At 39.7% G+C, this 14,555-nt stretch overlaps 1 protein-coding gene across 1 annotated transcript in view; it reads right to left on the bottom strand.

The window, feature by feature from the left end:
• The window catches only part of LOC124552384 (histone-lysine N-methyltransferase 2C-like), a 434,288-nt gene extending 420,504 nt beyond the window's left edge, over positions 1-13,784 (bottom strand). The window contains exons 1-2 of the mRNA XM_047126647.1: positions 13,530-13,784; positions 4,166-4,333 (exon numbers count right to left, since the gene is read on the bottom strand). Of these exons, the coding sequence (XP_046982603.1) occupies positions 4,166-4,325 (160 nt within the window). The 5' untranslated portion in view covers positions 4,326-4,333; positions 13,530-13,784. The remainder of the gene's footprint in view (positions 1-4,165; positions 4,334-13,529) is intronic.
• Positions 13,785-14,555: the final 771 nt, after the last annotated feature.

Here is a 14,555-nt window from a genome sequence, read left to right as displayed (position 1 = left end):
GAAGGTGACGTATGGTACCCAATGGTCAAGACATATGTCTCCCAACACTCCTGCTTCTGTTGTTTGATAAGTCGGCGAATGTGGGCACGGAGCCGTTTAAATGCTACAAGGTGCTCCAGGGAAGGGTGACGCTCATGTTGCTGTAGAGCTCACCGACGCTCCTTAATTGCTTCAGTGACTTCCGGCGACCACCAACGGACTGCCTTATGCAGGGGGCACCCTAAAGAGCGAGGGATCGGGTTTTCTGCCACAGAAACAATTGTTGTAGTCACCAGCTGAACCATCACATTGATGTTAAAATGTGAAGGAGATTCAACGGTGACAGCAGAGGTGCAAGTTACCCGGTCTGCCTTGTTTAAAGCCCATCTGGTGAGGCATCCGTAGCAGGTGTACAGCTTAACAGCTGCCGTAGCTCAGCCAGGCAGTGGAAAAAAACTGCCGCAATTCCACTGGAAGATGATGTCATCGTGAGACTGGGAAGGCACGGAACGTTCAATGAGGCAGTTTACACCTCAGGGTCAACTGCTGCCACCGACTTTTTGCCCGAGTAGTCTGTATTCATTGTGTCTGGCGAGATCTAGGTCCTCAGTGGACGCCAGAGTCTCCACCCCATCCTCAGATGCAGAGCTTGTAGGTAGCAGTGATGTGGGTGCCACCACAATTTCCTTGGTCTTGGGGGTCTTCTTTTTGGATTTCTCTCGCCGCTCCTCGGGTTTCGCTGGCAGGGAGGATTTCACTGACTCAGTCTCCAGGACTGAGGATGAGCGTGAAGCCCTATGACCAGCTGCTTTTAAACTTTTCAGCCACTAGTGGGTGTCATCTTTCCCACTAGTAGAAACCTGGGAAGCGAGTGACTTAAGAGACCCGTTCCTAGCAAAAGAAGCCAAAGAAGACTTACGCTTCTCCGGCCTAGAAGTGGGGACGGACATCCCCGATAGTCGGGGGCGGGGGAGGGGGGGTTTGTTGCTAGCGAAGTTGGTGGTGCGGGAGCAACAAGGAGGAAAGTGGCCCCCACCAAGGGGCAGGAGTAGTCTTCCGGCTCTGAGAGGTGACGGATTGGCGGAGCTGTTGGTGCCAGAATTGTTATAGCGGCAGCATAAGACAATGTCATACATACAGGGTGCAGGCATTCAAATTTTCTCTTAGCCTCTGTAGGTCAGTCAGTCCAGGGTCTTTTACTCCACGATTTTCCTTTCTTTCTGGAGAATCTTGCAGTATAGCGAGTAAGGCAACAGGTGCTCTCCACAGTTGACACAGATAGAAGGCGGGGCACACGGAGTATTGGTATGTGACGGGTGTCCACAATGTCGACATGTGATGCGGGAAGTACAGCAGGAAGACATATGGCCGAACTTCCGGCACCGCATTGGGGGAGGGATATAGGGCTTTAAATTACAGCAGTAGACCATCACCTTGACCTTCTCGGGCAATGTATCGCCCTCAAAGGCCAAGATGAAGGCACCGGTGGCAACCTTATTATCCCTCAGACCCCGGTGGACACGCCGCTCTAAATTGGCACGCAGCTCATCATCAGACTGCAAAAGAAAGTCCCTGTGAAATATGGTACCCTGGACCATATTTAAGCTCTTATGGGGCGTGATGGTTACAGAAACACCGCCCCCCCCCCCCCCAACTTCTCACAAAAGAGTAACGTCCGTGATTGGGCAGAGGATACTGTTTTGATCAAGACTGATGCAGATCTCAATTTGGACAATCCCTCCACCGCCCCAAACTTGTCCTCTAAATGCTCAACAAAAAGCTGAGGCTTGATCAGCACGAAAGATTCCCAATCAGCTCTCGAACATACAAGGTACCGAGGCAAATAAGATCAGCTGCCATCCTTAGCTTGACGTTCCTCCCACGGTGTGGCCAGGGAGGGGAATGATTTGGGGTCGTACTTCTGTATGCTGAATTGAGCTCGTGAATGCTTAGTGACTGCTGGTGTTTCACCACCAGCAAGAGATGGTGGACTACGCTTAATTGCATGTCATCCGCCCTGATGCCACCCACTAAGACCAGGGGCCATCCCCACAGGTGCCACCCAGCCACAGCAAAGGCCACCTGCCAGGATGGCCATTGCCAGGAGTCACGATGCCCCAGGGGGATGGATCCCTACCCCTCGGCTTACGTGGGGAGCTAACGGCGCAAGCATCAGCAGAGCAATCCCTGTGTGGTCAGGGGGCTACAACCGACAGGGTACATGGCGGCCCCACCAGAACGGACTAGCTACTGTGCTGGATATCAGGTGCAAAGAAGTCCAAGGTCATTGTCGACGCAGAAAGTGACACTGCACAGTGCACGGTGGAAAACGCACACAGGAAGGTGTCCTCGCTCAAGAGATGGAGAATGAGCGGGGTAAAGATCTCAATGCACAATGGACACGACGCACAGTGTAAGGCGCCCTTCCCCAATTGGCTCGCTCTTCGGGAAAATTTTGAAAATGGAGGTCAAACCCCACAGGAAACCATCACATAAAAGCCAAAACATGTGAAACTCCTTTTAGTTGCCTCTTACGACAGGCAGGAATACCTCAGGCCTATTCTTACCCCAGGCAGCAGGAAGGGGGGGGGGAGCACTTTGGGGTAAGTACAGAGACATCTATGAGTGTGAATGTAGTACCTGGCACACTTCTGGGCCTGCACGACACATCACAGGAGAGAAGCAGGCAGTTGTGTGTTCCATCCATCTGATGAGGGAACGCATTGAGAATGTAGAATTCACGTAGCAAGATTCGATGACTCGGGAGCAGAAAGGTGTTACTAGATTTCTGGCTCCAGAAAGGGTTAAAATGGCTGACATTCATCAAAGGATGGTGGCCGTACAAGAGGAAGACTGTGTGTCTGGCAAGTCAGTAAGAAAAATGTGTGCCTGTTTTAAAGAAGACCGAGTGTGTCGGAATTATGATCTGAGAACAGGTCAGGCGCATACAGTTATCACAGCTGAACTCATCAACAAGGAGAACAACCCGGTAAGAAGTGATCGGCTTGTCACACTGTGAATGTTTGGCAGTGATAGTGGGAGTAGTGGCGAAACAGTGGAGACAGCTGCGCACACAGTGGGTTCCGAACAACCTCGGCAAACTGAAAAACAAACTGGGTATGTGGCTAGAACTGCAAAGCCTGTTCCGGTATAACGAAGGCCCTGCTTTTCTGGAGTGGATAGTTGCTGGTGATGTGAGCTAGTGCCACTACTTTGAGCCAGAGACAAAGCAGGACAACACACAACGGAAGCACGCATCATCACCTCCCCCTAAAAAAGCTGTGCCCACAGCACGCACTTTTTTTTTTTTTTTTTGAGATGTCCGATTCTGGTTAAATTCTGTGAGGGCAGCAAAACTGTTAACAGTGACATTAGCTGAAACACAATCCACAGCCTACGCGAGCCATTCGAGAGCAAACAACCCGGGCTGCTTGCGGAAGTAGTGAGTCTGCTGCGAGATAACACACGCCTACACATCTCTTCACATTACACAAAGTGTAACAGCCAAGTTCAAGTGGGAGCTGCTCGTGTTTCCACTCTACGGCCCGGACGTGTCACTCTGCGACTTCCACGTGTTCGATCCGCTAAAAAAACATACCAAATGGTAGCACTTCAAGTCAGACGACAAACTGATGGACGCTGTGGCGGGCTGGCTACTGTCACAGCCACAGAAATTCTGAGAACGAGGTCTGAGAACAAGGAATCCTTCAGCTCACGAATCGGTGGAGTAGTTATGCTTATGCCTCTGCAGATTAGCCTCGAATAATGACTACAACTATACTCACAGTGTTGTTTTGTACCTTTTCTTTTGAACACATTACACCACTCTGGATGTGGTCAGTCCTCTCGCATTGGTACACGATAGCAAGAAGTGGCAGTGATCTCTAAAGTGCAAGTCGACACACTCAAACGGATCTACAAGAACTGAAGAACACAAGAAAAGGTCGACAACCCCACTCTCGAAAGAAAGTAAGTTACTCGTCTTCGTGCAAAAACAAGTAGCCTCGGTTAAATAAGGTCCCCTACTGCTTAACTGAAGTACATTACACACTTTCAAACACAAGAACAGACGCCAATGGCGTTAATTTAGTCACACAGATCACATTATGCCTAAAACCTCGTCTTCAAAGACTGACGAGTAATACGTGACACCAGGAGTGAGTGCACGTGTTGGCAGACTTATTACCTGGGCTGGTGGCAGGCTGGGAGGGCGTCTGGCTGCCCGGCGGGGACAGCGTCTCCTCTTCCTCCTCTTCCGCGGACGCTTCCTCCAATTCCAGCTCCTCGTCACCGCCCCCGCAGGAAGGCGGGGACCCGGGCTTGGATTGTTCTTGTTCCTCTTCCATGGTGCCACCTAGGAATGTGTCCAAATGTGAGTGAACTGTAGCCGAACGCAACTTTGACAGCTCCGAATAGTCGCTTATCGAAATGACACAATAATTGAAATCCGTATTTGCTGTTTTCCCCTTTAGCATATTATTATCTCCATATTAGATAGCAACATCTCCCTTACAATATTTAAACCAAATTTACATAAAAGTAATTGTAACTGTAATGTAGATGTTTTCCTAAGACATACTAAAATCACATTTTTTGTCCAATAGAAGGCAAACACGGTCAAGCAGGGTAAATGTACCTCAAATACACAGATCACAAATGAAATAACTGATAAACTGGTGGGTGCACAATTTCTTTATAGCAGATAATAGAATATAAAAAACGTATGGTGCACAGCGAAAGCCGTCCGAAGTAAAACAGAAATGGGATATCTGCGAGAAATAATTAAATGCTTGCCACAACTGCTAACAGACTGAAAGATCTGAACCAGAGATGTATCTGGACGGTAGTTGAGTAGAAATTTGTAGGTCTTCTTACATTAACCTCACAGTGAGAATGACGTATTAAGACAAAAGCAAATGACACACAAACCTGACATATATTGGACTGTGCGAGCACAGCAAAAAGAAAAATTTCATCTACAATAGTGTGTTCATCCAGTATCACACAAGTAAGAAACACAAAACTGCAACACTGATCGAATGACAGAACAACATGGCAGTTGACAGCAACAGGAGAGAGCAATTCCATAGAATTACGCCTGCAGTGCAGACACCATTGAACACATCACCTAATTTTTTTTTGCCGTGGCCTATCGGGAGACAGATTCCCAGTAGTCAACTGGCATGGGTTGTGAAAGCTTGATAAAATCCAAATTGGGATAGCTTCATGAGATAAACAAGTCTGTAACCTGCCAACAGAAACAATTTAGTCCTTCTCAATACATATTAGGGACTTACAAACATATGGATCTGGGGACAGTACTGTCTATTATTCTTCCGACTTGAACGAGTTATATCCTCACAAAAACATTCCGTGGACCTGAAGTAACTCTGCAAGGAAAAGGAGATTGTCACAAGAAAATCCTGTAGCTAGAGTTTCAGATGCATTGTTTATCATTAACAGCCATCACATTTTGAACATTTACAATGCAGAGTATCAAACACTAGAAAGCAATGTTATCGCAACACAGAGCCTTCTCCTCCGTCTCGTGTTCACCGAATGGGTGCTGCTGCTCCTTTTAGGAGCCTGCTGTGGCATACTCAGCTTATCAACCGGACATCTACCTGAGCTGCGTGAGTTAACTATCACGTATAGTTGCTATGACTCACTTTTCATCTAAAAAAACTCATAATCCATTATGACATCAATGGATGAAAGAATGCCAAGGGACAAAGTAACAATGTATAGTTGATACTTACTGCTCATACTATTAGAAATGTACCTATATTTCTTCTGGAGTAGGCTACAAATATGTGCCATCCGTAACAGCTGCCGTTTGTTTACTTAGGGCATTTCACATCTATGTTACAGACTCCCTTCAAATACTTTTTACACCGATGTAGTAAAAACTGAAATGCAGAGATGCCAAAAGCTACGTAAAATCACATTTGCTATTCTTCACATTAGCATACGCGGTCACCCTCACACAGATGATAGCAAAAACTGCTAATATTGTGTTTTAAGACATAGGCTACGATTAAAACGCGAACACAAGACCAGAAAAGACAGCAAAGTGTAACTGTGACTAGCTGATCACATGATAATTGGATGTGTCACTCTAACACCCTAATTAACGATTGTGTAGGAGGACAAACACCACACCGTCTTTGTAAGTGGAGAAGGAAAACTGGATGTGCTAGATGGTCTGTGAAGCACCGAGGGAATCAGAGTGTGTGGCGAATTTCAATCTGTGATCATACATCAACTGATCTACAGTTTTCATAATTGCACAGAGTTCGGCACTAATATGTTTAGCTTGTGGTCCTTCCACTACAACTTTACTCTCTTCAATCCCATAAATCCAGTCCCTTGTATTTCACTAATGACTGTGTTTTGCTGCAATTAATAGGCTATTACCTGTCCAATAAGAGTTGCTTCTCTCCAAGAAAATATATGCAATATAATTCAGTTTCTGAAACAAAACAGGCTACATTTGCAATCACACAATTATTCTTTATGAAGAAAAGAAATGGTCTTCATGTATAATGAAGAGGAGCACCCCACACAACAATATCTTAGGTGTTTACAGTAACTTACTAATATATTTTCCATTATGTGATAACTATACAGGAATATTATTCTGACTAATGCTCAGTTAAAGACTCAAACAAAATGAATGGCTTCAACTTAATTCCATAATTTTCTAATTTATTCACTTAATGAAGTGAATATATTAATTCTCACACAGATTTAAATATTTAGTGGTGGAAACTGTATAGAAGAAAGGAAGAAAAAACTATTATTACTATTATTATTTCTCCAGTGTAATACATATTTATGAGACACTGTAAACCACTATAATAACTGTTTGAATGTTTGTGTCTGAGAACTGTTTTCTTTGAAACTCAAAAGATAAAATAGTTCTGAAATAAGACATATTTATGTGTGGAAACAAATTTTGCTTGTTCTGTGTGATTCCAGTTACAACTTTGCAAACAATAGCACTATTATATCACACATTTAACGTGCATTCTGGTTCCTTTATTTCAAAATTTCAATAAGCTCTTAATTCATGTGGAGAAGCCCTCATATTTTAAGTTAAATCAACATGATGAAGTGTATTAAACTCATTTGAACTTATAATGCAATTCTGAAGTATAGCTTGCCCATGATCCATCTGGAATGACTGGTAAAATTTTTAGAAAATCACTGCGTAAAACAATAGATTTACGTCCAAAAGAACTATTGTTTTTACATTCATCCCTACACAGATCTCTAAATAACCTGTCTGTAAGTTTCAGTAGTTGAAACGGATGCATGGAAACTTAAGTCAATTGAAGCTAAAGGCTGTTGCAATGCAATGAAGATTCAGTTCTTTCAATTGGAGGTAAAAGTTTTCACAATGCATTTAAATTGCCCATTCCAATACTGGAAAATTCAGTGCTGAATGTTACAGCAAACAATAACTGTGGTCAATACATTAATTCATCTTTGTCGATTCTTATTGAAACAAACTGGTAATGATGATGAAAGGAAATGACTGCTGTTTGGTGACAATCTTACAGAAACATCACAGCAATTAGTCTGTGATAAAAATAACATGCCTAATTAATGATATTTATGACAACTTTGCAGAAAGTTGATCCTAACAGGTGCAATGGGAAAGCCCGGCAGCCTTGCGGGTATACCTCAACCAATAACATAATGTGATTTTGTAAATATCTCTATGGTAATGCCTCATTGTCACAGCTCTGCAGGCAACTACTTTTTGCACCTGCAGCTGTTTGCACTTCACAACCGACAGCTGGTAACTGTGCTGCCATCTCTCCTATAGTCTAAATAAAATCATATTAGTCCCCATACTTCAGTCACAAAATTATTTCATCAATTCCTTTTTTTTCTTCTTTTTTTCTGTTATTCCCTCAGGATGGTTTTCAGTTGTAAATATTTGAAATTTGTAGTGCACAAAAACGGTTCAATTTGCCTACAATAGACAAGAAAGGATGACAGAAGATTTTACATAATATCTCAGTAATGTCAGTAACATCTTTATTCTTCAAAGTCAGTGAACTAATAATTGAATCTTTCCGTTGCTTCCCTGACTGTGTCATCACTATATCTCAAACTGATCTGATTTTATTCAGAGACTGTGTATACATGGTTTTTCTATGATTACTCAAATTGTTAGTTCGTTATTAGTTCATTTTACTTTTTTCTCAAACTTTAAAACAGATGTACATTTTTTAAAATACAATTACAGTGACCATGCCACGATAGCTGCACGCATAAAGGCATCGTTTCTGGGATTCGGACAGGTGTGCCAGCCGAGTATCAAATCAGCCTGACAGATTGATGACGAAGGCCTGTGTGAACTTTTTAGACAGTTTCCTACACCTGACTATGTGAATACCTTGTCCATGCTCTTGCTCACACACAGGATTCACAAACATTTTGGATACTTTTTGCTCTTCACTTGAACACCACTAGACAGACAGACAGACAGACGGGGTACACAAATTCTGTCCTGGGAGTGGGAGGGATGGAACATACATACATATTTATAATATGAGAGGCTGTTACACCCACAGTATTGTTTCAAATGGTGACAAGTGATGATAATGTGTAAATGAAGCAAAGGAACTGAACAAATGTGCCATTTATTTGCTGTAATTTGTGCACTAAACTGCCAACAGATGCATCAGCACTGTGGTTTTAATTTAGAATAGATATTTGGAAGATTTTGTAAGTGGATATGGTGAAGAATTTTTTTATAACAGAGCACTATCAGAAACTGATGATTTCAGATTGGTCAGAATTTGACATGTCAATTGCATAGATTATCTGCTCCAGCATTAATGCCAGAATTTACTGAAACAGAAATTTTAGATCTAATCCAGAAAGAGTTATAATTTAATGGACTCTATGAAAAAGATTTGTAAACAGTGTACAGTAAGTGACAGTGTTCTACATCAAGTTTAATATTATGACTCGCCCAAATATGTTTCGTCTAATTGCTCTGCAGGCTGTGATAAAATATTCACGCAAACTGTGATTATTCATAGCTTTCTGCATCATTGCAGAAAATTTTTTATCAGAATGTATGTCAAACTGAGCATCAAAAATTAAAGATTGTACCGTAATAAATAATGATTTATTCACAGGTTTGCCATGTGAAACAAAAATTTATTGCAACTTGGCTATGATAAAACAATTTGTGGTACTGATTAAAAAATTAATAATTACTATCCAGTACAATTTTAATTGCTTTACCTCGACATAAGTCACAATTAGAAAGTAATAACATTGTTCCTCTTATTAGAAATAAAATTACAAAAGAAGCATTAGTTAATGGAATTAACAAGTGAGCATCGAAAACTGAACTACTTATTGTTAATGTTAATAATTATACAAGCAGGCCAATGAAACTTCGCTTCATGAACTTTGGATTTTATTTTGGCAACCAGTTTTTACGTACATTCTGTTATATTTTGCATCAAGAGGAGTTCGACCTTTCAATTGTTTAAAATTTTATATTTCTGATCATAGCGAAGAAGATCATTTAGCAAATAAGGAAAAAAATATTTATGAAAAATATAGTTATACTGAAGTTACGTATAGTTAAATTGTAAAATAATTATTTTCATAGTATGTGTCTTTAATTCTCTCAACCTTCACCCTTTCTTACTCTTTTCTTCATTGTGTTCAACTAAAAATTAAAAATCTGCATAGCGTTGAGGTAATAACTAAGAATCTGCACACTTATAAATTCTCATTAATTATATACAAAAGTTTATTTCTGTTACTTTGTAAATACGACTGGTCGAGTTTTGTTCACAGATGAAACTATAGTTGAATTTGTGTTAAGCTGATCCCTGACAGTTGCAAAGGGCCACACCTTCAGCCTTGCGGGCCTATCTCAACCAATAACATAATGTGATTTTCTAAATATCTCTATGGCAACACCTTAGTATTGTTACAACTCTGTAGGCGACTACTTTTTGCGCCTGCAGCTGTTTGCACTTCACAACCAACAGCTGGTAACAGCAGTGCCATCTCTACTATAGTCTAAATAAAACAATATTAATCCTCATACTTCAGTCACAGAATTATTTTATCAATTCATTTTTTTCAGTTATTCCCTCAGAATGGTTTTCAGTTACAAATATGTGAAATTTGTACTGCACAATAACTGTTCAACTTGCATACAATAGACAAGAAATGATTTTACATAATATCTCAGTAACATCTTTATCCTCCAAACTCAATGAACTGATAATTGAAACTTTCCGTTGTTTCTCAGACACTGTCATCACTATATCTCAAACCAATCTGATTTTATTCAGAGATTTATGTACCTTCCTCTCTGAGTTTATATGCTTTGCCTCTCTAGTAACAGTTCCAAAGACTTTCAGTACTATCCCTTAAATGAGACAGACGGGGTACACAAATTCTGTCCTGGGAGTGCGAGGGGTGGAAAGGCTGGTAATAGGAAGAGCAGCTTAACACCTCTTACCATTAACATTCCCAAATCTAACATGCTGCCCCATGACGATACAGGATAAAGCCATGAAAAACAAGAAAGATGACAGCTGCAGCATATGATATAAAAGCTCATTTTATACCAATTCTGATCACATCTTAACATTAGTTGCAAAATATAACACTACAGCTGAAATAATGAAACAATTCCGCAGCTAACATTCACTATCAAAAACTATTTATAGAAAACAAAAATGAAATATTCACAGCTTTATTTTTATTTTAAAAGAGCAATTTATATTCGAAGAGTCTCAAGGAGTATTAGTTGTGTGTACACTGCCTCAATCCTCAATTCCATTTCATTGTGGAATTTCTCATTCGTCTCTTCTGCTGTGATTTCGAAGCACCTTCTGAACACCCGCATATGCTCCTTCAAAGCAATACTAAAAAATGTTAACACTTCACTACTGTTGCCGTGTATCTGTTTTGGCTGACAGCCAAGAAAACTAAACAGCTTTACAAACAAAAAACAAAATCAATTTTTGCTATTTAAATACCAGATAATTTATATTTTCAAAGAGATATTTCTCTTCAGCTCCCTCCCCCTCCAGCTGCAACACTACCTACTTCATAAAGCATGCAAATAACTTATCTGAAAAAGGGTGGGGCAAGGGGGAGAGGGAGTCACCATAACCGAGGTTTCATAATCACATTCATTGATTTCAACAACTTACAAGCAAAATGATATCTTAAAACTTAACCTATACCTCGTGCTACACTACAGGAATGTTTGTCACCAGAACAAAATTTAAAAAAGGAAAGAAGTAAGTGCATAAGTAAGTAAGTAAATCAACAAATAAATAAATCTAAAAATGTGTTAGCAATATTCTTTACCTTTTCTATTTTGGTAAGTTGTATAGTCCACCTAAACCCATTGTTATGCTAAAAATACATCTGAGGAAGCTCTACTTCCTTGATTTAGCAATGGCACAAAAGACCAGGGAGGGAGTGCACAAATTTGCTAGAAAGCAGTTTCTACAAATCGAAGACGGTGAATGGTTTACATTAAGTTTGTTAATTCTGAGCACATGAATTAAAACACAGAATGGTCATTATAGTATTTTACAAACATTAAACAACTGTATTAATCTCACAATTATATAATTTACAGGATCTGAGATACAACTGTCACTTCTGAGGCACATTTGTTTCTCTCCTATTAGCACACCATACCCCAACATTGCAGAATTGTTGCTGGCACTTTGGTGAAGCATTTGCTGCTCTTCAGAGCTGAAAGAATATGTTTTAAGTTGTAGATATTGCGAGATGAAGTTGCCACCATGAATGTAAAAATCTAGTTTTGTGCATATAATCAGAATATGCTATACCTTTTGTTATCTAGTGAATAGTCAGGTAATATTCAAGGGCATAATGTATTTCATAAAGAAATCAAACACGCAATTTCATATTTTGTCTACTACATACACATTTTACATATGGCCTGCTATTTGCTGCATAGGCCTAGATCAGTTTGGAGTGTGATTCTTTTCAAGTTTATACACTGATCACTCAGTACGAGTTTAAATTTTATCTGTTATGGCAGTGTTCTTGTTAACAGACACTAAATTTTTTAGTGAAATCCGGGAAATCGGATAGCAGGTCCGAAAATAGTGCTCAGAAATGCTGACAAGTAGGAAAAACATATGTGATATTCTCATCCACTGAGAACTTTCAACATAAATAAATTAATAAGTATCCATGGCAATAATAGGACAAATACACATAAATATTCTAGTCATATGGTGAATGGCAAACTTTTCTTTCTTACATTAACAACTACCGGTTGCATTTCCTCCCCACACTTAAAACACAACACTCCGAGCATCAATGTAGTTTCACTGATCACAAATGTTAATGACCACATACGGCTCTTCAATTCGATTTGCGCATACGGTTATCAGTTAGTATGTCTATCATATAAGCAACAGTTAACTTGATACATGATGACTTCTCACACGTCCTGTTTGTTGTTAATCGAGATCATGTATGATTCTTAACAAAATCTGCATTGCACACTAGGTACAAATCGATTGCGTTAGTACATGTATTACGATACTGAACTTACATTTGGGAGGGGAGGTTACTGACTTGTCATTTAAGGAACTGCTGGAATGGTTCCTCTAGTAGGGGCACACAACCACGACCCGTCGTCATCCCTTAGCACAAATTTACGTTTGTTTTCTTTGTACGAATAGACTGCTTGGCTACGCAACATGTGCGAATCCAAACAATTAGGAACCACAATAGACCAACAAATACTACTGGCAGTACATAAAATATGTAAAAAACGAGACGAAAAAGTTAACAGACCACAGGCAGCGACTTCCTAATTTTATGTGATGGAAAAATACAACTGTGCTGTTATTTCTCGATAGCAAAAAATGAATAAACGATACGGTTTATATTTTAGTACTCCTGCCTATGAGGAGCGATTTAGTGAGAAACAGAACACTATACAATGGCAGACGCGTATCAGCTTTCAACATAAATTCCTAAACGTCTACCTGCTGTATATTTTCCATTTCTTTTACGGTTTATATGGTACAACTATCGCAAGTTTCTGTTTAACTGTAGTAAATCGTCCACGGCAATTCCGAAATAATCACTTGCGATTTCTGCAAGTGCTTTTACATTCAATTTACCATCACATTTACGCGAGACTGCTTTTATTATGTATTATGTAAGAAAATAATCAGAAAATTGAAATTTTATTACGCTAGGTAAAATTAACGGCGAGACAATACCAAAGAACCAGCCTCATTACAATTACTTTGTCTCAAATACGTACCTGTATTATGATGGGTATCAGACTTAACTTAAAAATGATAACGGTGTTCATTAAATACATTAATTTTTTGTAAAGAGTATGATGTAAGTTTGTACGGCTTTCCAGTCTTACACTCGCAGACATTTAAAGTTACTGTAGCGTTTAATGCAAGGTAACAGTCCACACTGGCAATAAAACAATACTGCAAATAAACAAGCAAGTAAACTGATAATTTATGTATTACCTCTTGTTACTTATTCATATGTCGAGTATCCGATAGCCGTTCAGTAAGGGAATGTAATTGCAGCCTCGTTCTGCGGTTGGGGCGGTCATAGTTTGCACTCCGTATGCACATCGAAACTTACACACCACTTCAAACAATTCACTAAGCAATTGTCAATGAATGGTTGGTATTGTAATATTATTTACACACACATAACTAACTCGCAACTACTAAAAAATTACTATAAACACCGGTAAAGTTTAACAACATAGCAAATGTACATTACAAAGTGTATACTACTTTCATTGATTGCTACCCGTGTAGACCAGAAAACAACATGTCTACCGGCAGAAACTTCGATAGTGGAAACTTAACCATGTACGAGATAAGGAAATATTTAATTTCTTATTGCGTTTAGTTAAGTGTTACTGAAATTTTATATGCATATAGCATAACTTTTCGGCTTACAAAACGGTAATCAAATTTTAACAGAATTTCATTGAACAATAACAATACTCAACTAATTTTTGACGTACACCTTTTATTTTTTTTGCATTATTCGGCACTATTTTTGGAATGCAGTGCAATTCGCTTATAACATGTATTGGAAACTCGAATTACTCAATAGCAGATGTGCTGTCGTTGGTTTGGAGTTCTACGGACGTAAACAATACACGACATTTACAGCAAGGAAAAAAATTGTGCTTACGGGGCTGGAAGGCTAATGTCCATTATTTTTGGTAGAAGATATATATTCAGTAAATACCACATTGCTTGTCATTAAAGATACTTAGCTTTGCAAACTATTCTAACGTGCTCGCAATATTATTTCTTTTATCATGAGACAGGGAAAATTAAATAGGCTATGGGATTAACGATTTTTGCGAAATATTTGAACAAATGACTCAAAGCGTCTCTGCAGAATTCTACAGGAACATTACAACACAATGTCAGTGTCCTCTCAGCAGCTGGTTCAATTACCTGATGTTTTACTATAGGTACGCAACTGTTAATTTGTTCATATTTTCCGCGCTAAGATTTTTATAC

The sequence above is a fragment of the Schistocerca americana genome, chromosome 10, assembly GCF_021461395.2.
Source record: "Schistocerca americana isolate TAMUIC-IGC-003095 chromosome 10, iqSchAmer2.1, whole genome shotgun sequence".
Taxonomy (NCBI): Eukaryota; Metazoa; Arthropoda; class Insecta; order Orthoptera; family Acrididae; genus Schistocerca; species Schistocerca americana.
The sequence above is the reverse complement of the archived record's forward strand: the minus strand, read 5'-3'. Positions and strand labels throughout refer to the sequence as shown.